The sequence below is a fragment of the Lactuca virosa genome, chromosome 6 (assembly GCF_052849685.1).
Source record: "Lactuca virosa cultivar CGN04683 chromosome 6, Lactuca_virosa_CGN04683_v6, whole genome shotgun sequence".
Taxonomy (NCBI): domain Eukaryota; kingdom Viridiplantae; phylum Streptophyta; class Magnoliopsida; order Asterales; family Asteraceae; genus Lactuca; species Lactuca virosa.
The window spans coordinates 22,980,015-23,000,912 of record NC_136431.1 but is presented as its reverse complement, the minus strand read 5'-3'; the positions used below and the strand labels follow the sequence as shown (position 1 = coordinate 23,000,912).

Genomic DNA, 20,898 nt, shown 5'->3' with positions numbered 1-20,898 from the left:
GGGAGATTATGTGTTGCTTAAAGTCTCCCCCTGGAAAGGTGTGATTCGATTTCGGAAGCGGGGAAAGCTCGGACCCCGATTCATTGGACCCTACAAGGTCATAGCTCGTGTGGGGAAGGTGGCTTACCGTTTAGAGCTTCCTGACGAGCTTAGTCTAATTCATAATACGTTCCATGTGTCTCAGTTACAAAAATGCGTTGTTGATGAGACCGCTGTGATACCACTGGAGGACATACAAATTGACGAGCGTCTCAATTATGTTGAGAAACCAATCGCTATTTTAGAACGAAAGACGAAAGCTCTCCGCAACAAGACCATAAACCTGGTTAAGGTGCAATGGCAACATAGGAAGGGTTCGGAATGGACTTGGGAACCGGAATGCGAGATGCGGACTCATTATCCGGATCTGTTTCTAGGTTTTGACTTCGAGGACGAAGTCCGTTCATAGTGGGGGAGAGTTGTAACGCCCCGGGTTTTCTCGGTACGTTTGGTTATTTTAATTTAATTATCCTTGTAACCTTGGGTTAATTTATTTAACCAATGTCTAATTTCTTATGTTATTGGACTCTTTTGATCATCTTGTAAACTCCTTTTTGAAGTCCATGGACTATGGGCCTATTTGCAATGTCCATCTAGTTAATAGTACTTAATGTGTAAATTGAATCATTTGGTACACACACAAGGAAAACACTCTAAACCCTCCCTCTCTCTCAAAAATCGTCCCCCTCTCTCTCTTTGGGATCAAGAGCAGCCAAGGGGCTATTTGGAGCTTAATTCTTGTTCATTTCCAGCCTTGATTCGTATTGGTATGAACCTCCTTATCCTTTCTTACAACTTGATTCATAACCTTGTTCTAGTTTTATGATTTCATCTTCACCTCTTCTCCTTCTTATTTTATTTGTAATTGTATGTTATACATCATCTCAAGATCCTATCTTCACCCCATATATGGTGGATGATGGATCTAGGGGATTACATGTGGCAAAAGATCATGGAAACCCTAAAAGGGAGAATGATGATTTTATGTGCTTATGTTTATTTTCATGTTGATTATTATTACATCCTTGAGGCTAAATGAAATCCTAATGATCCCTAACCCTTTTTAGTACCACCATTATCATGGGGACTGAATTGGGATGATGAACACATCTTAAAATGTGTTTCAAAAGGAGAAGGATGGATAAGCCAAAAAGGAATCACGGGTGGCTACGATTCTGTTTTCCATCAGATCTGTAGTCATTTTGTAAAAATCATATCTGGAGCTCTAGAACTCAAACGGACCCCAAACCAGTTCCAAAAGTTCACACATTGAGTTGGCTAACTTTCTTAAGAAGGCCAACCTCACTGATAAGGGCTTTATCTATGTGAAAGAATGGCATCTTTGCTGTTAGGTCTGATCCGGGTCTGTTCTGATATGTCATTTTGTTTTCATCATTTCTAAGGCTTGGAAAAGGATCCAGAGTGATTCCAAGTTTCTATATGTTCCTTATATTATGAATTTAAGATCTGGAGAATATGGGGTGTTATTTCCAATTATAAATTGGTTAGAATTGATCCACACTCCAGGTCAGTGGGCAGTCACCAGCTTTTGCTAGTGCTGTGATTGTCCACAATGTGAATTTTATATCTGGAGTTTGAGAGATACTTTTCATTCAATTCCAACTCTGAGACTTTCACTTGTATGTCCTTTACTTCTCTTAATTTTCTTTTGGACGAATTCTACTCACAAGTTGGGTAGAATTGGCCAAAATCACTTGACTGTATTGTTGGAGACAGAAGTGATACACCATTTTGTAAAATTCATATTTAATTCATCTTTTGGAGTTAGAATGAGTTCTTTATAGTTATGGAATCCTGAGCAATCATAGTTTCCTATAAAATTTAGTTAAAGCTATGTTTCTATTTTAGATTTTGGAGTAAATCCGTTTTGAACAGCAGGTCTGTTTTAGAGACCTTGCTGTGATTACTCTTTTCTCAACTCATAGCTTCATTACTTCTCGTTTCTAACCTTTAGTCCTTCTTAGGCGAGGTTTTGAAGTTTGCTCAAGCTTGGTAGCATTATTTGATTGTTAGCCATCCTTAATACTCACTCAAGGTGAGTTCTCTCACACCGTTGTATTGATGATTGTGTTTGCTAGTTAGCTCGTGTGTGATTATTTGAATTTATTATAAAAGCATGCTATATAAGTATTGTTTTAATTCGTACATGTGCACTGTATGTAACTAATTATGGATATGGGGACACCACCAAAGGATACGGATTTACCGGTGCGGTGGGTAGGTAAGATCACCAACGTAATACTCTTCGTGAGGTGCGGTGATTAGGGCCAAATGATACGGGATCTTCCCGGTGCGGTTCAAACCTACAAGTCCTTCTCGTAATATAGACATTGATTCGTTCTTTGTCTTTATCGTTATAATTGGAAAATGGATTAGGGCTAGTAAATATGAATGTTGGTACAATGTCTGTGTTTGAATTCACTAAGCTTTGTGCTTACGTTTTTCCCTTATAACTTTTCAGGTGTTAAGATTAAAGAGGCTAAGGCTTGACATGGAGCATCGGGACATCGCTACTAGTTATTTTGTTGGGACCTTATTATTATTATTACTTCCGCACTTATTTTATATGGTTATTAAGCTGATGGATTATGTTATGACTATTTCAGTTGTTTTAATTTAATTTAAGATGGGTTTTAAAAGTTTAAAATTGTTGCAAAAAAAAAAAAAAAAAAAAAAAAAAAAAAAAAATTGGGTGTCACATTAGTCTAATTCACAAATCACTGATCAAAATGAAAGATTTTTGACTTATTAATAAAGTTCTGTTTTTTTATTTATGATGAATATATATTCTTTTTTGTTGTACGGTAATTGCATGTGTCATGTCTCTTCCAGATTCTTCAACACTTGAAAGGTTATTATTGCTGCTCAAATCTAACAATGAGGACCTGTAAATGAGACAAGTCTTGAGCAATTAAGAATTGAAAGTTGTAATAAACTCAACGTATATAGGATTGTACCATTAATAATGTTATTAGAAACAAAGTAAGTTACAAATTACAACTCAATTGACATATTTCATTCTTTTTGCAGGTGTGTCATTTTTTTAATTATTTCATGCAATCTGGTGGTGTCAATTACAATACAACAACTAATGTTGGTCTCATACAACAAACAATAGGTGCACCGCAATCAACACAGTCAAAATATGTCAAAGTTTGGTTTAACTTTTAATTAAATGAGTTCTTCAATCTTGATTTTGATTACACTTTTCAAAATAATTCATATTTACATTTATGCCACTGCTTTTACTGTCCCATTTCATAATGTATATTTTTAAGCTTTTTTTTTAACTTCTTGTACCTTTTGCTAAACCTTCCTTGATCATACCTGACTGTTAGGTTTCTATAGAGGGGTGGAACCTGGGGTAATTGGATCTCTTACAATAGGTTCAACATATTTTGTTGTCATGGAATCTACCAAAAAATGGATTGAAGAAACACATCCGAATCTTGGAGGTCATTGGGCAGGTAAGGAAAGATCAATAACCAAAGGGACTATATGCATGATGGGTTGGGTCGATTGTTTCAAATGTTGCACTTGTGTTAGGTAAATAGGTCTGAATACATGTCTTAATTGGATACAGTGTATTGTTTGGGGAATTGATAAGATATGAGGAAATAGTTAATGTATTGCATTTATTTAAGCATTGGAATGATTATTATTATTTGACCTAATATATATTTTGAAATGATTGTCTTTTGTTGTATGATATTCTATTTTATAGTATGAGACATTAAATGTGATTAAATTTGAAAATTAGTAAATCTATATAAAAAAAATTTAAAACATTTAAAATTATGACATGCAAAATGTGTGTCATCTTTCTTCATGACATGGGCTTTAATGATACGCATTGTGTGTCGTAAATGTGTGTCGTAAATGCACGTCGTAAGGTTATGACACGCAAATGCGTGTCGTCTTCCTTTATGGCAGGGCCTTCCTTGACACGCATTTGGGTGTCATCTATCCCTTTTATGACACGCATTGTGTGTCATTAAATGCAGTTTTTCTAGTAGTGAGAGTCCCATTTTCCATTAAGCACTTAACCCTTTCAGATCAAGGCCCATAACTTCATATTTGAATCTCTCAAAGGACTTAATGGATAAAGTTTCCAACTTTATCCATTTACACAACTCCATAATGCAAGATCTTAAACCTAAGTCCATTAATCTCTCAAAAAGGCCATAACTTGTGCATGGACTCAAGAGAACCTATGCATGATCGTTTTTCTCCCTTGTCAGAAGCCTAACATCCTAAAAATGCCATAACAAGCTTTGGAGTTCCTCAAATTTCAAGAGCATCCATAAAAAGGAAACAAACTCCATTAGATAAGCAAATACGAAAGATAAAATACATAAAGGTGGAGGCTTTATCACTTACCCAAGTCCAGAAACACAAGAGGATGATGGATCTTCAATGTAGAAACAATCCTTGCACCAAGAATGAGCACTTTCTTCCTCCTCCTTCACCACAACAATGAAAATACACTCAAAACTCTCACAATGGGCAAACCCTAAGGGTTAGAGCCCTTAAATAGGGCCCAAAGACAGAGAATTAGAATTTCTCAACCCAACAAGGTCGCGTCGTGCATATAGAAGGTGTCACGTCGTGACCTTCATTAAAAGGTCATGTAGCAACCAACCCCACTGCCGCGCCGCAAATACGACAAATTTACAAATTAAAACAACAAAAGAATCACATACCGGAAATCGAGAAACATGTATTTCTTTTAAACATATTTTTACTAATATTATACTCTTTTTGTCAATGTTTTAAAAACCGGTTTGAACCGGCCGGTCGAACCAGAGAAGTAGCCCTGTCGAAATACCCGATACCCGAATTACCCACCCAATTTTTTCGGGTATCGGGTAAATTTTTTCGGGTAATTGGGTAACCCGATTTTTTGCGGGTCGGGTAAGGGTACGTTTGTTGGGTTTCGGGTATACCCGAATTACCCAATTTTTTTTCATAGAGCTTGTAGTATGTAGCAGGTATTTGATCACGTTAAAACTAACTATCATTATTGTAAAACATGAATCTCTTTTATTATGACAAAATGACACTAACAATATTAAAAGCAATTGTTTATATATCACCATGTTCTTTAAAACTTAACTGTTTTCTAGATTATATTTTTTATTGCAACTAACAAACTCATTATCTTAACGAAACTTCCGAACATGGCAAAACTTATTGCTACAATTATCTTAAACATTTTAAACTTTAAAATTAAGATCTTTAAGTATTTATTTCTTTAACATCTTATTAGATTAGATTAAGTTGTTAAAAAATTGTTTGATATCTCAAGTATTATTGACTAAAAAATCTCAATGTTCAAAGCTTGAGTAACTTCATTTATGTCTCGTTTGTTTATACAAACATGACTAATAAAGCACGACGTATTTATTTTATTAAATTTATTTTCAGGTGCAATTCAAAAAAAAATTATATATTTCGGGTAATACCCGAATTACCCAAACCCAACCCGCTACCCGAATTACCCAAACCCGAATTACCCGAATTTAATTTGGGTCGGGTAACGGGTAATTTTTTTAACATGAAAAACCCGAATTACCCGACCCGAATTACCCGAAACCCGAAAAAATTACCCGATCAACACCTCTACAGAGAAGGGAGCGGTTCAACTAGCACCGGTTTTATGTCTAATTCTGAACCGGAATGAACCGGCTGGTTTTAAAAAAACTTGGTTGAACCAGTTAAATTAAACCAATTGAACCGGTTAAATTATATAAAAACGCATGAAAATGAATTATTTTGCATAATAAACTTTAGTGTTTTTTTAACATCTAGTTAGATTTCTTTAAATAAAAACAAACGGTAAATGTTATGAAATTTTCAAAGCATTTGTATTCATCTAAAACTATATTTTGCTTCCGTATTATACTTTATTTTCATTTTGATGTATGTGGATTGATGTAAAACTTATGGTTATATTTTTTTTTTAATTTATTTGGATTGATCTATAACTTGTATTTATTTTATTTTTAATGTTTAAACTTGTGGATGTCTATGTACGTGTAGGAAAATAGGAAAAAATATGGAAAGTTATAGAAACCGGTCGAATCGGCTAAACCGAGAACCAGTCACCGTACCGGTTCAAATAAAAAACCGGTTTTTAAAACATTGTTTTTTTGTAGAGAATTAGAATCCATAAATTTTAATATAAATTTTAATTAAATATTATAAAAACTGGAAAACAAATCATTTTTTAGCTATTGGCCAATCGGAAAAAGGGATAGAGTGCGGGGAAGGGGAAGGGGAACAGCTTAACAACGTCCAGGGTGTGGTTTCCTGCCAACTCAGCTTCCCGCACTGTTCGGTTTCTTGTTCTCCATCCGGCCTTAGGCCGGACAGAATGGATGCGGGGAAGACCCGCGGGAAGCTTCCCGCCCGGCGGAACACCACACCGTCAGTGCGGGGAAGGGTGGCGCGGGAACCAGTGAGGGGAGGCTCTCCCGCGTTCTCTCTCCGTCGATGATTCACGTATATATTTTTTTTCTTTGAACTAGCCATTGTTTAACGATTAAAAAAAATTTCCTTTTTTTTACTAACGGGTATATGCATTTAAACCCCAACCTATAAATACCCAACTATTTACCTTCAATCAACATTCAAAAAAACCTCTATTCCCTCTATTTTCTTCTCAAAAAAAAAATCCCGACGAACAAACCCCAACTTCCGATCGAAGGAAAAGAAGTCATGGTTCGAGTTTAAACATCCCAACTCCAAACATTTTTGCTATCAATTCATCATCTCAATGAGTTTATCGCCCCTAACTCGATGCTCCCATTCAATCTTCACTACAATTTCAATACCAAAATGTTAGACAATATTACCCGATCCAAGTTCCAAATGTTACGCCACAAATGTTTTCACACTTTGTTGTTTTTCCCAATCAATAATCGCCAAATCAACCTCAAATCCAAACCCAACCCCAACCCCAAACCCAAACTGAAACTCAAACCCAAACCCAACAACATTTCCAACTTGTCGATGAGTTGGATGACTCGGAAGAAGAAGAGATGGTTCCCGAAACTTAACCCACACCACCCCCACAACGACGCAAAGGAAAACAACAAGTGCGCAAGGGTGTCGCACAACCGGGAAGACAAAAGCCCACAACATGGCTTCCACACGAAGAGTTAGTTTTGGTAAAAGCTTGGGCTGACATTTCTAAAGATTCGATTCATGGAAACGCACAACCGGGAGACCATTTTTGGTTTCGCATTTTAGAAAGGTTTCGAGAGGAGCTAGAAAAAGGTGACGACTTTCGTACGAAACATCAACTGAATTCGAAGTTTCGAGAAATAGCAAAGGGGGTTTCAAAAATAAACGGGTTGTACAACAACCTAAAAACCCAACGAAAAAGCGGCCAAGACGACAAACAAATACTTCAAGAAGCTTTGCAATTTTACCTTGAGGAAGTCGGAAAACCATTCAAATGGCACGATTGTTGGAAATTATTGGTCCGATGTCCTAGGTGGAAAAAATACGAGCAAGATTTATTTTTGGAGTCCAACAATCAAAGCAAACGAAAACAGGCTCTAGTGGTTACATAACCTCCTCCGATGCTCGGGTCGGTCTAGATTTAAATCAGGATGACGAACTCGAGCTAGAAGAAATTGTCCGCCCAATGGGTAGGGACAAAGCGAAGAGAAAGGGAAAAGGGACTTCTTCGGGTGCATCGGATTTCAGCATGGACGTTGACGAAATGCGGAAAATAACAGCGTCGTTTGATCGATATAATCTTAATTTCTCCGAACGTTTGGCGTTCGACAAAGAAAAAGAAGAAGCAAGGAAAAAGGAGCGGGTGGAGAGACAAGAAATGGAGGATATGAAGTTTTTGATAGAAAACACTGATCATCTCTCGGGACCGGCTCTCAAGCTCGTGATGAAGAAGAGGGAAAAATTATGAAAAAATATTTTTCGTAGGTCGTTGTTGGTTTGTTTGATTTTTAGTTTGTGTTTTTTTTTTTAATTTTCTAGTTTTTTAAATTTTAGATTTATTGTAATTTTTATTTTAATTAATGAAATGTGTTTCTTTTTAATTAAAATTTTAAGTTACTTTTAATTTAAAAATTATAAATCATAAAAATCAATTAATTTTATTTAAAAAAAATATTGAGGGAAACCCTTCCATAGGTGAGGGAAAGGAAATGGAGGAAAATATGGTATGACCCACAAAAAGTGAGGGAAGCTTCCATCCGTACCCTCTCCCCTTTTAGATTGAGAAAGTGAAAGGTTCCATTTGTAAGATTTGTTACATGTTGTTGATAGATTGTGGGACAGATTTTTTAAACTGTCCCATTTTTACGAACAAGCCTCAAAGAACCTCTATTTTTACGAATATATATTTTTCTAAACCATCCTGTTTTTTACAAAGAACCGATTCAAACTCATCCGTTTCTAACTCGTACCAAAATAATTAAACATGTATAAAATATAAATTTTTTATCATGTTTTGAGAAAGTCTCGTCTTCTATAAATGCACGAACACCCGTTGCCCTTCTTCCAAAGTTCCTTCCTCATTAAACACATTTCATTCACTAATATAATGGAGTTCCTCCACTTCTTATCCTTTCTTTCTGTGAGTATTCATTCAACTCTGTTATGTTACCTTGTTTAATTTGTTTCTGAAACACGTACAACCATGCATGCATGCAGTGTACGAGTATATCATCGCATGCACACGTTCTATACATATATAATTATATCTGATTTTATTTAATTAATATTTTCATTTTTATATATTTTGTTCAGTTGGCAATGGTTGTAAGCCATGCAGCTGTGGCTCCTGAAACATACTGGAAATCTGTGTTGCCAAACACTCCTATGCCCAAAGCCTTCACTGATCTCCTTAACAACGGTTGGTAATTCAGTTCATACATAAAATATTTCATTTTCTCTTGCTTAAATTATATCTAAAACATGCATTTTTGCTTATCTTCTTCCCCCTATGATCATCGGAAGATAAGAGCACCGATGTCCAGGTAGGCGTTGGCAAAGGCGGCGTATCTGTCCATGCCCCTGGCACAAACGTTGGTGTCGGAAAAGGCGGCGTATCCGTCCATGCCCCTGGTACAAATGTCGGCGTCGGAAAAGGCGGCGTATCTGTTCATGCCCCTGGCACCACCGTCGGCGTCGGTAAAGGTGGTGCTGTATCCGTTCATGCACCAAAACCGGAACCAAAATCAAAACCAGAAGGGGACTGTGAGAAGGTGTACGTCGGAAAAGGAGGTGTAGTCGTTCGCTGTCACCACAAAGGCAAGCCTACAAACGTACACGTGTCACCGTTTTCCTACAAGTATGCTGCTAACGATGATCAACTAAAAGACGATCCAAATGTCGCTCTTTTCTTCCTCCAAAAGGATTTGCATCGAGGCAACTCCATGAACTTACATTTCACCAAAACAACCACTCCATCTTCAAATTTCTTGCCTCGTAAAGTCGCAGACACGATACCCTTTTCATCGGAAAAGCTCCCAGAGCTGTACACCCGTTTCGCCGTCAAACCTGACACCGTAGAGTCCGAATCAATGAAGAAGACGATCACCGAGTGTGAGCAAAATCCCATGGAAGGTGAGAAGAAGCTCTGTGCTACTTCATTAGAGGCCATGGTCGACTTCAGCACAACGGAGTTGGGGAAAAACGTTAAGGCGATATCAACAGAGGTAAACTCTGATAAAAAACGTACTACTCCGTTGAAGTACACCATCGAAGGAGCGAAGAAAGTGACACCTGCTACTCGAGCGGTGGTTTGCCACAAACAGAGCTACCCGTATGCGGTTTTCTATTGTCACAAAACCACCACCACGGAGGCGTATGTGGTGTCTTTGGTCGGAGAAGATGATACAAAAGGTAAAGCAGTTGCTGTGTGTCATACAGACACTGCAAAATGGAACCCTAAGCATCTGGCGTTTAGGGTTTTGAAAGTGAAACCGGGGACTACTCCGGTTTGTCATTTCCTACCTGAAGATCATGTCGTTTGGGTACCTTACTGATGACATGACATATACGGTGATATAAAGATAGAATAATGCCCTTTTTGTATGATTGGTATTTTAGGGCTTGTAATTTACATTAGATCATATACCATTGATACGTATACTATCATTATGAGATTGTTTATGATCACATATATATCTTTGTATTTGTTTTATGGATGTTTATAATGTTATATAAATTAATAAGAGTATTATATGTTTGATGATCGGTGTAGTTATATTCATATTTCTGAATTTGTTAGATTATAGATTCGGTTAATTTCAAACTTTTACTTACAGGAATTGAAGATGATCAATTAATTAATTATAATTGGGTACGTAGGCAATAATTATAACCAAAAATTTCATCACAAAATGGTTAATTTGTTTATGAGGACAATTTTTCCTCGTGAAAATTGTTCACGAAACAGTTGCATAAGCTCCATCGCAAAAAATGCTATATATAATCATATCCTAGGAGGAAAACTTTTCGTGTAGAAAACAGAAATGCCTAAAAATTAATATTTCATTACAAAATTAATTATATAATAATATCAGGATTTGGTTAGATGGGTACATTATATTATCTAATTGTAACCTGTAAATCATAAAATCTCTAACACAACGATGATATAGATGTGGTTGAAGTGAGTTAAAATAGAAGTCTCCTAAGAGCATCCATAAAAATTCTTGCCGCATAGCACCAATTCAATAACCCAAAAGCCTCAAATTACCTTCCACTATATATAGTAAAGTTTTTTCACAAAAGGTATAAGACTCGTAACAAAATGAAAAACCTATATAATTAATTTATTATGAAAAAACTCAATATATAGAGCTTTTCAATTGACAAGTAAGTTAAAAACCATTTTGTGAAAAAATCTCACTACAGTTTGATTGACCTAGAGGAACCATTCAGCATTCAATACAAATCCAACCTCTAAATGGTTATCGAACCATACCTTATCAAATAGCCCTTTAAAGAGCTTAATTATATGACCCAAATATACTAATCAATAAAAGCTTCTACTTTAAATGCTCTAATGTTACGAATTCGTCTTCATAAACTATTATGAATAATAGTGAATAACAATGAATATGGTTTTACCTATTTTACCCCTAAAACTTGGAACATATTTTATACGTTTAGTTGACAATGACCAAAATATGACCATTTCAGAAAGTTCTTTTAGGCCCTACATGACTAAATTTCAAGTCCTCCTTTCAAATTACACTTAAATTATGCCAAAAGAGCTCATTTGAGGTCTTATAAGCTTAGAACTTTAGTAGCTCACACCAAAATGGCATTGTCTTTTGAGTTCTTACTTACATATGTTAAAAAAAAAAAAAAAAAATTCAAAGCTCTAATATTTCTTTCCCACCAAAGTTTTTAAAAACCAACAATGGCAACATTCCCTTACATTAATTATCGTTTCTTTAATTGTTTATCTTATACAACAACTTCCTACACCCAAATTACATTATCTTACACTACCCCAATTGGTTGATTCTTTTCTGCATGCAGCATGATCATGATCTCCATCTTTCTCACAATAAAAGGTATTTGAAAAAAAAAATCTTGTAAATAAACTTGTCATGTCCATAATTTGCGACCACAAGCGGTGTCCTGTGAAAAAAAACTTAATTTTTTGGGGGGAAAAAAATGTTGAGTTCCTCATATATAACAAACCGTTAATGGTTCTAAAGATCCCCATGTTCTTCCACACTTCAATTTCACCATCAATGGAACTGAAACAAATTAACATCAACCACATTAATCAAAAGAAAACTAACATATTTACCAAAAAAAAAGTAATCTAGGGTTTCATGGGACCCACCTAGAAGTGAGGCAGCGTTTTCCATGCTCAACTTTAGCAGCAATCCAGCTTCATTCACAACAGATGGATCAGCTTCTAGTATTAATTCATCATGTACCTGAAGAGCATTAAAGATTACAAAATGTCCAACATACCCTTCAGCCATCTTTCAATATAATAATTTTAACTTTTATGAAAATATGATGAAGAATAACAATCTTAGAATTTGACCTGTAGAAGGATTCTACAACGACCCTTAAGCATATGGAATCTTTCAGCAAATTGGATGCTATTGCTAGGCGTTGACTTGTCAACACCTTCACCTTCACCTATCACAGCATGTATACTTATCATTGCAACTTTTATTATATCAGCTGCAGATCCCTACAAAAACACCAACAGTTTATGAATTAATATAAATTACTAAAATGAGAAAATTAAATATTTTAAAATATTGTACCTGACAAATGGAATTCACAGCCTGTCTCTGAGCTTTTGATTTTTCTTCACTATTTCCAAACTTAATTTTCGCCAAAAACCGCTTCCTTCCCATCAAAGTTTCCACATAACTACACAAGAAAACACCAATAACATATGCTAAATTATTAAGTCAATAAACAAATTATTAATTATTGATTATATCTTACCCCTTTTTATGGCAGATTGCAACAGCTTCTTTAAGCCATGAAGCAACACCAGGAAAAGATCTTTTGAAACTCTGAATTTTGTCTCTAGCATCATCTGGACTGCATTCCAGCTGTTCAGCAAGTGAATTTGCACCCATACCATATAAAATCCCATAAATCAATCTTTTCGTTTGATCTCTCTCTTTGGGGCCCACTAAAGACTCTTCTTTTCCTGACCATTTAGCAGTGATCATGTTGAACACATCACCAAGAGGCTTTGTCAGAAGATCAATCAGTGATTGGTCTTTAGAAAAATGAGCCATTAATCTCAGTTCTATCTGAGAATAATCTGCAGTTACTAATAACCAGTTTTCCTGCATGAAAAAATATATATTTATATTTTATACATTAACGTATTGAATAATTTCTACAGAACAAAATAAATATTGACCTGAGTTGGAATGAAGAAATCACGAGGATTTACTTTGTAGAGTTCCATGTCTGAATCATCGCCTTCTTTTTCATTGCTATCTATCTTGAATTCAACCATATGCTCGACACACTAGAAGAAATATTTATAAGAAAAACAAAAAAGAAAAAGGAAGAAAATAAGAAGAAGAGAAGATATTAAGGCACCTGAAGATTGGGATCCTCCATGGATAACCTTCCTGTTGCTGTTGAAGTTTGGAGCCAATGTCCATGAAGTGTATATCTTTGAGTCTTCATAGATAACTTAGAAAGTGAACAAATGGAACCCAATGTACAGTTTAAAAGCTTGGCTAATGTCCGGTGTTCTTTAATAACAGGAACAATAGGATGCTCAAACCTTAAAAACAAAGTAACAAACAAACAATCATCATCTCTTCATTTAATAAGTTGTTACGCTAAAAAAAATTTAAAAATGTACCTTAATAATTCTAAACAATGTTTGTCAGTACTGGGGTGTTGTTTCCCTTTATACCCTTCCCGAACTGGCAGCTTTAACCGGTTGTACAACACATCTGCAATATCTGCTGACGTGTACAAAGAAAACCTCGTACCCGCCAATTTATAAGCTTCGCTTTCAAGAGATCTCAGTTTTTTACCAATCACAAGACGCGATTGTATACACCCCTCCATGTCAACACCTATTCCGGAAACTTCCATATCAGAAAGAACATTCACTAATGGCATCTCGATCCTTACTAATGGTTCTAGAAGCTTCTCGGATGTTAGTAACTTCAAGAGAACTGATGACAAAGCTCGTGTTTGAGCTGTGCGCTTACAGCAACCGTTGTGTGCAGCTCTTCGCATCTGATTTTTCCACCGACCGTTTTGATTTGCAGATGCTGCCACGTCACTAGATAACCTTTTTTTCACTTCTTTTTCCAAATTAGGGTTTGAACTTCTTTCTTCATCGGGCCAAAGAATCCAGACTACAACACATAAGTCGATAGCATCTTTTACATGAACTGGAGAGAACATATAGTGGCTTCCATTAACGAGCTCCATACTTTTTTTTGACTGAATCATGTTCCCAAATTTCTGAACTGAAACAGCGGGTAACTTCAACACCTGATTTTGAATTTTCAAATTCCATGTGAATTTTCGGACTTGTGTTTTTCCCATTATCATACCAACTCTACTCCATCTTTGCTTTGCCATCTCAAGCTCATCTTCTGGAGATGAAATATTATTAGGGTTTTTGTTTCTCTTTGTGTTGGATGAAAATAAATCCTTGGGAACACTGATATAGTAAACAGGAGAATCTTCCCAGCAGATTGCGAATCCAAGTAATTCAAAAGGAGCAATCGAGTGGAATTCAGATCCTTTTGTGAAGTGAATGTCAAAAAAGAATTCATTTGTGGAGTCCCACATATCCAAGAAAGAATCAAATCCACCAGGAATGTTAACAGCACTCATGGGACCTTTTTCTTTATTACCAACACATACATCTGCTCTCTCATGCTCTTTTTGAGTAGAAATAACTTCATTTGCACTTGATTTACTTAAGGTGGTATCATCTGAGTTTTCTTCTGGTGGTTTTTCTTCGGTTGTTAACTTGGTATTATGTTGGGAATCACTTTCTTTAACAGAAGGTGTTGTTGATTTGGGTAGAGAAAAGTGAGGAACATCAACTCCAAGAGCTTTAAAAGCTGAAAAGGCAGCATCCCTTGCTTCTTCAGCTTTTTCCAGGATAATCTTTCGTGCACCATTCTTTATCTTTTTAGCAACTCCCAATTGAATACGTCTTTGTAATGAATTATCTGTTTTAAACAGGAAATGCAATAACGTATTGTCAGAAAACAAAAACAAGTATAGATAGATCATAGATGATAACTTTAACTTGTTAGTAGTACATTCACATTGCAAACTTTACCTTGTGCATCCCATGATGAAGATTCAAAAACTGCTTTTGCAATTTCGGGAATGGACGCTTCAGCAATTGCTTGGGTAGTACGCAAGCCAGCTTTGTAAAGTGCCCTAGCTCTACAACCCTACAAACATTCATACAATCATGAATGTAAAAAGGTTAATTTCAAATCAAACTTAGAAAACTAATAGAAATCTAAAACAAACCTTGACAAATGGAATGGTGGTAAGCTCAGCAATCTCAGCTCTTACACCAAATGAAACACGGTTTTGGAACTTGGAAACCAGTGACTCAAGATCATGCCAACCGAGTCTTTCACAAAAAACTGAAACCATGGATGCAAACCTTCCAGCATTTTCTTGTAAAGATTGAACCATTCCACGTGCCACCTTAAAAGCTTCACAAACCTCTGTCACAGGTGCTTCCTTCATATTCATCCACAAACAGTGCAAAAAAGATGAGTATTAAAGAAACAGACTGGAGATTGTGTTGAGAAGATGATTAGCATTAGCAACCTGTACAAGTCTTGAAAGGATGAGTGCAACATAGAATCTCTTAGAGACACGAAGCATTTGATCATCTGTAAGGGTGTTATTGGTTGAAACACCAAGTCCTTTTATATCACGCCTTGATCTATCTGAAGTGCGAGTTGGAGCTCCATGAGCCATTCGCATCAAAAACGGTTCTTTCACTCCAACACGATTTCCAACAGACTGCAATTCATCAATGGAAAAAGAAAGAGTTCAAGTGTAATGAAACCTCGTATTGATCAATCTCATAAAATGAAACCCACAAACACATTTAGAAATCATGAACTTTAAAGCATTGATACTGAATGCTTGTAAATGTGCAAGTATAAATAGACTTAAACATACATCACAAACTATTACTTTCAATTATTGTTGAATTGGAAGTAAGCTTACTTGATCTAGTGCAGGTAATTGCATAAATCTTTCATAGTATAATTCCCAATCTGGCTCAACATCAACATTAGTTGGTGTTACCAGGTAAACCAAGTGCAAATCTGATGCAAGAACAAATCCTTCTCTCGCCCTTGAAAGGTCATCCAGCACAATCTACAAACAATGTATTTAAAGTATTAGAAAGAGAAAGAAAATCCAAGGATCTATATAGCTACCATTAAACATAAGTTAAGAATTAAATAAAAAGAAATAAAATGTCAAAAGACTTACAAGTGACTCCTCAGGACAAAGAGAGCTTCCAAAACAAGCATGGCCAAGAGGTGTGGTACTATATAACTTGGTATCTTCACTCCACTCAAGAAACTTCCTATGACACAGCCACATGAGAGAATCTTTTGCTGATTTTACAACATCTTCAAATGGTTGTGTTGAATTCAGAAGAGTGCATCTAACATATCGATGGATATCATTAGCAGTTTGAACAATTCCACCAGCAACAACTTCTAAGATTGCATGTGTCATTCCATTCTTATCTTCTGACAAACAAGAATGCAATGGTGGACATGAATCACCAACGAGTGCCACAATTCTTTTCACTTCCTCAGGCTTGCATATTAGCACCTATGTTCACATTCACAAACACTCAAGTAATTTATCATAAACTAATTTGGTATGAAAAAGATTCCATCCTACATACAAAACCAAAACAAGAATATACATACACTCTCTCCTTTTGTATCAATTCCGGTGCGACCCGCCCGCCCAGACATTTGTCTGTATCTTGTCCCATCTAAAAAATCACGACCAATACGAGGTTGTCTGAAGATAACTCTTCTTGCAGGAAGATTCACTCCAGCTGCTAATGTTGATGTGGCAGTTAACACACGTACTAAACCTTTACGATAGCAGTTTTCAACAATTTCTCTTTCTTCAACCTATGTGATAATGGGAAACATCTCAAAATTCAACTTGTATTGAAGTATGAAACTGACAATTGCTGAATGAAAAGTAAAAGGGGAATGATAGTGATAGTATACATACTGTAAGACCAGCATGGTGATAGGCAACACCTGAAGAAAGTGTTTCAGATAATACAGGATCTAATCCTGCTGGAGATTTTTGCAATGCATCAATGGCAGAAGCAATATCAGGATATTCATTTTCACCATTAAGGGTATTCACAGAGAATTGCTTAAGATACTTTGCAACATGCCTAGCAGTTGATTCACATCCTTTACGACTTGAACAAAAGATCAACACTGAATGACCCTCTTGGACAACCTGATACAATATGCAAATTGCAATGTTATTATTTCAGTAAATGAAAATTTTCAGCTTCAAAGAAAATAAAGATTTCACACATCGCACCTCATTGCATAACTCTACAATATGATCAGGATCTTTACCACAAAGATCAGCTCTTTTTGGGATTGTTCTAACAAGTTCCATCTTTTTGTTATAAATTGAGTTTCCAACTTTGATATACTCCTCAAGTGGAACAGGTCGGAAATCTGTCTGGTATAAAGCTGCTTGAAGCCAATCAGCAACTGCATTGACATTAGGTAAAGTGGCACTCATTCCAACAATTTGAAGACCATGAGTGGGGTCACTTTTCCCACTGCTTGACCCTGAACTTTCTCCACTTGAAAACTCCACCCTGCCTTCACCAGCTCCATACCTAAGCTTTGTTAACATAAGTTCCAACAGATACCCCCTGTGCTGATCTCCAACCTGCCAAACAACATGATTAAAAGAATATATTTTTTGCATCATAATGTTCAAAGATACCAAATTCAAAGTACCATGTGAAGTTCATCAATTACTATGATCCCAACTTCTGACAAACGCCCCTCTTCAAGCAATCTATTGAGCAGAGAGTTTGCCTTCTCAATTGTGCAAACAGCAACAGATGTATCTTTAGGAAGCGTTCCTCCACCTTGGCTTCCATAGTAACTGCGAACATGCTTGTCAAGTGGTTCCAGTAAGGCTTCAAGATGTTCTGCCTGCATCACTTACTTACAAATAATGAACTTCAAGAACATAAATACAAATTCTGAACAAAATAAGATGCAGAAAAACTCGGACCTTCTCTGTACAAATTGAGACATAAGGAAGAACAAGAATTGCCACTTTTCTTGTTGACAGCACTCTACGTAACATCAAGATTTCTGCAACAAAACTTTTCCCAGCACTATGCCAGAAAAGACAAATGGTTATGAAAAAGTGATTAAGTAGAAAAGATTCAGCACAAATCTTAAGATTAGTACCTTGTAGATGCACAATACACAAGGTTCCTTTTTTGTAACACCCCATCCACCTGAAGGCAGTCCACCTGGAAAACAAAAACTCAATTAAACATCGATTTAAAAGTAAAAGAAACTAGAAAAACCATATAGATAGTCAAAATAACTAGAGAAGTACTACCTGCCATGGATACAGTTTTGATATTCCTCGCTTCTTATATGTTATGCATAACTCAGAAGGGAGCCAATTGCTAATATCCAAACGATCATTGGGAGGCATGGAACTTGATGGGGTACTTTCTACACGGTTAAGAAATTTTACATTACAAGTTTTGATGTCTGTAGATGGCGTATCAGATGTTTTGTCATCATTAGGTTGATTCGATACTTCAGCTCTCCTTTTGGTAATTACACAACTCGAAGTTGTTGTCTCTTGCAATTTACACAAAGATTGAACTTGGTTGCAAGGGGTAGTGCTCATATCCATGGTTGTTGTTAGGTTCTTATCAGCTATACAACACTCAACAAGTCTGCCCATATTTTTTACAATGCCATGGTTTGAAGTATCCACAACCATATTTTTGTCTTCAGAAGAAAAATCAAAATGCTTCACGGGTAATGGGGACACCTCTTTGTCCATAGAATTACCATTCTGTCCTTTGGATTCTTCAACACCTTGTTCAGGAAGATCTTTTTTATTATGATATGACATACCATCAGCCACCTGGATTGCCTCTCTCCAGAATGTGTCTCCTGGTGAAAAGATGGAGCTTCCATGCATTGACTGAGGAGTTTTTTCAGCTCCAACTTTGACTTCTGCCAGGTTTGGTGTATTGCATGATGCCACATCCGCATCAACAGATTCTATGGATGTTCTATTGCATTTCCTCAAGCTAAATTGATGAACTGGATTGGGTTGATTCTCATTATAACCAACAGTTTCATCCTCCTCATGACTTAAATGCCTCTTCTTAATCGATTTATCTTCCAAATCTAGCATACATGGACTACCCTGCCTTTTATTTGTATTACCTTTTGTAGTTGGAAGTTCACTGCATCAGTAAAAGATTATAATGAAACACTTGATGATAAAACTCATTGAAAAACCAATAGACAGAAACATTTATATAATAGATCTTTTGACAGTTAAAGAGTGTGAATACACCAGAAGTAACTTACTTACTTACCTACAATAAAATGACAAAAAATTAGCTGCAAACTGTTGTAATTCAGGGTTCTCCACCTCATGCATAGATTCTGAAGGCTTACACTGATGCCCTTTGCTAGATGATATAGTTTCCACATCTTCATTTCTTGAAGATGAATCAATCTCTGATGTGAGGTTTCTTTTCACTTGATCTTGTCTATCAGATGACCCACAAGCTGTGGGTAAAGTCCTATGAGGGCGAATTTCATTTTTTGGTGAAGACACTAGATAGCTGGATAAAGAGCCTTTAGCACTAGGAGACCCTTCAAGTGAGAGTTTTGGATTTTGTTCAACTATTCCCGATTTTAAAGCAGGTGAAACAAGCTTATTCTTCTTCTTTGAAGAAAAGAACTGCACATAGTAATCATGTCAGCAAAATATGCCAAAATTTGGATGTTTGGAATTACAAAGCAAAGAGTATTCTTCCAGTTTTCTAGTATTGCTATGCCCATACAAACGAAAATCGAAAAGCATACAGATAAAATAAGATACTTCTCAATCATACTCAGAGCCCGATATACATAATTTATAAAAGAAAATGCACCAACAGGACGTGTAAGTGTGTTATGTTTCTTGTATTGATATGGAAAATTTTACAGCATCCACCAATAGTATGAATGTGTATATTAGAAAAAACTGTGTTCATAAGGTGGAACAAAAAGAGTTAAACATACTGCACACTTCAGTGTTAATCAACGAAACTGGGCATCTTTAAACTGAATACCAAACCTTTCAAAATCTTGGGATTGGGAAAATAGAAATACCAATTACCAAGAAACCGGATTTTTCTTTTACTTTTATTAAAATCTAATTGATACTGCAAATGCTTATAAATACCACCCTCATTTGGTCTAAATACTAAGAACTGTTGCATTCTGTTTGTACAACAAGCGTTTTTTATGGTTTTATAAAACAGGAAAGAACCGTGGTCTATATACCCATCTGCTGATATGAACTGGTGTGCTTCAGTTTGGAGATTCATGTTGCATTGCAAAGATAACTTCAAGTTAAAGTTTAAATTGCTTCACCATCCACTAAGGAAGAGCAAGGAAAACTAAAAACAAATAATCATCGCTGATATTATCAAGATTGGATTAAACAAGTTCAGCCTCCTACAAAGGTATGAATTCTTTAGCTTTTGAAATTTAAAATATCCTAAAGATTTGTTCTTGGAAATAACCTGTTTGCAGCGGATGTTAATTGTCGTCGGTGTGGTTCACTGCCATAAAATATTTTCATAAAGAAGATGGAGTGAGGTTGGGGGAGAGCGATTAAGACAAACCTGATCAACGCGGGAGCGTGAGGAACCACCTGACGCCATTTTTACAAGATTTTTCAGAGAATTTGATGCGATTGAACCCTAGTCCATTTATATGTCGTCCTATAACGGTTCATACTTCATAGGATTCATTTGAATCTCAAATGAAGACCGCGAATTCTTGCAATGCTCATAGAGTCATAAAAGGGGTTATTTGAAAAAAAGTAAATAGGTAGTGTGGACTGTGGAGTCTTTGTTACCTATTTAAATTGAATTGATTATAGGGTAATTAACTTTTAACTATGTTTACATTTAGTCACTAAATTATTTTTCGTACTTGATTTATCACTGAATTATTTGAAATTGTTCATATTTTACCCTTATCACCCGTTACAACCGGTCATAAG

The 20,898-nt window shown here is 36.0% G+C and overlaps 2 protein-coding genes across 4 annotated transcripts; one reads left to right on the top strand and one right to left on the bottom strand.

Annotated features, from left to right (window-relative positions):
- Window positions 1–8,535: 8,535 nt before the first annotated feature.
- On the top strand, window positions 8,536–10,288 carry LOC145120618 (BURP domain protein RD22-like). The gene is made up of 3 exons (XM_079056416.1): window positions 8,536–8,668; window positions 8,842–8,947; window positions 9,052–10,288. Exons 1-3 carry the CDS (start codon window positions 8,567–8,569, stop codon window positions 10,080–10,082), a joined length of 1,239 nt encoding a protein of 412 aa, XP_078912542.1. The 5' UTR covers window positions 8,536–8,566; the 3' UTR covers window positions 10,083–10,288.
- A 1,123-nt stretch (window positions 10,289–11,411) lies between these two features.
- On the bottom strand, window positions 11,412–20,685 carry LOC145120889 (MUS308 and mammalian DNA polymerase-like protein). Of its 3 annotated transcripts, none has more exons than XM_079056677.1 (22): window positions 20,516–20,685; window positions 19,214–19,584; window positions 18,208–19,078; window positions 18,051–18,115; window positions 17,869–17,974; window positions 17,586–17,786; window positions 17,152–17,514; window positions 16,825–17,064; window positions 16,506–16,718; window positions 16,054–16,404; window positions 15,784–15,936; window positions 15,376–15,573; window positions 15,067–15,285; window positions 14,867–14,984; window positions 13,415–14,753; window positions 13,144–13,333; window positions 12,959–13,069; window positions 12,529–12,881; window positions 12,342–12,450; window positions 12,113–12,265; window positions 11,903–11,999; window positions 11,412–11,813 (listed from the first exon to the last, which is right to left on the bottom strand). In XM_079056677.1, exons 1-22 carry the CDS (start codon window positions 20,552–20,554, stop codon window positions 11,740–11,742), a joined length of 5,934 nt encoding a protein of 1,977 aa, XP_078912803.1. In that variant the 5' UTR covers window positions 20,555–20,685; the 3' UTR covers window positions 11,412–11,739. The 3 variants fall into 3 exon arrangements, with proteins under 3 accessions (XP_078912803.1, XP_078912804.1, XP_078912805.1); XM_079056678.1 differs by having other exon boundaries at window positions 12,992–13,069; XM_079056679.1 differs by lacking the exon at window positions 12,959–13,069.
- Window positions 20,686–20,898: the final 213 nt, after the last annotated feature.

Bases quoted from the DNA above. Each gene is read 5' to 3' on its own strand.
- LOC145120618 (XM_079056416.1), top strand. From the start codon at position 8,567: ATGCACGAACACCCGTTGCCCTTCTTCCAAAGTTCCTTCCTCATTAAA. The intron at 8,669-8,841 runs GTGAGTATTCAT...TATTTTGTTCAG, and splicing joins ACTTCTTATCCTTTCTTTCT to TTGGCAATGGTTGTAAGCCA. The intron at 8,948-9,051 runs GTTGGTAATTCA...GATCATCGGAAG, and splicing joins CACTGATCTCCTTAACAACG to ATAAGAGCACCGATGTCCAG.
- LOC145120889 (XM_079056677.1), bottom strand. From the start codon at position 20,554: ATGGCGTCAGGTGGTTCCTCACGCTCCCGCGTTGATCAG. The intron at 19,585-20,515 runs GTTTGTCTTAAT...TACTATGTGCAG, and splicing joins CACGCTCCCGCGTTGATCAG to TTCTTTTCTTCAAAGAAGAA. The intron at 15,286-15,375 runs GTTGCTAATGCT...ATGAATATGAAG, and splicing joins TCCTTTCAAGACTTGTACAG to GAAGCACCTGTGACAGAGGT.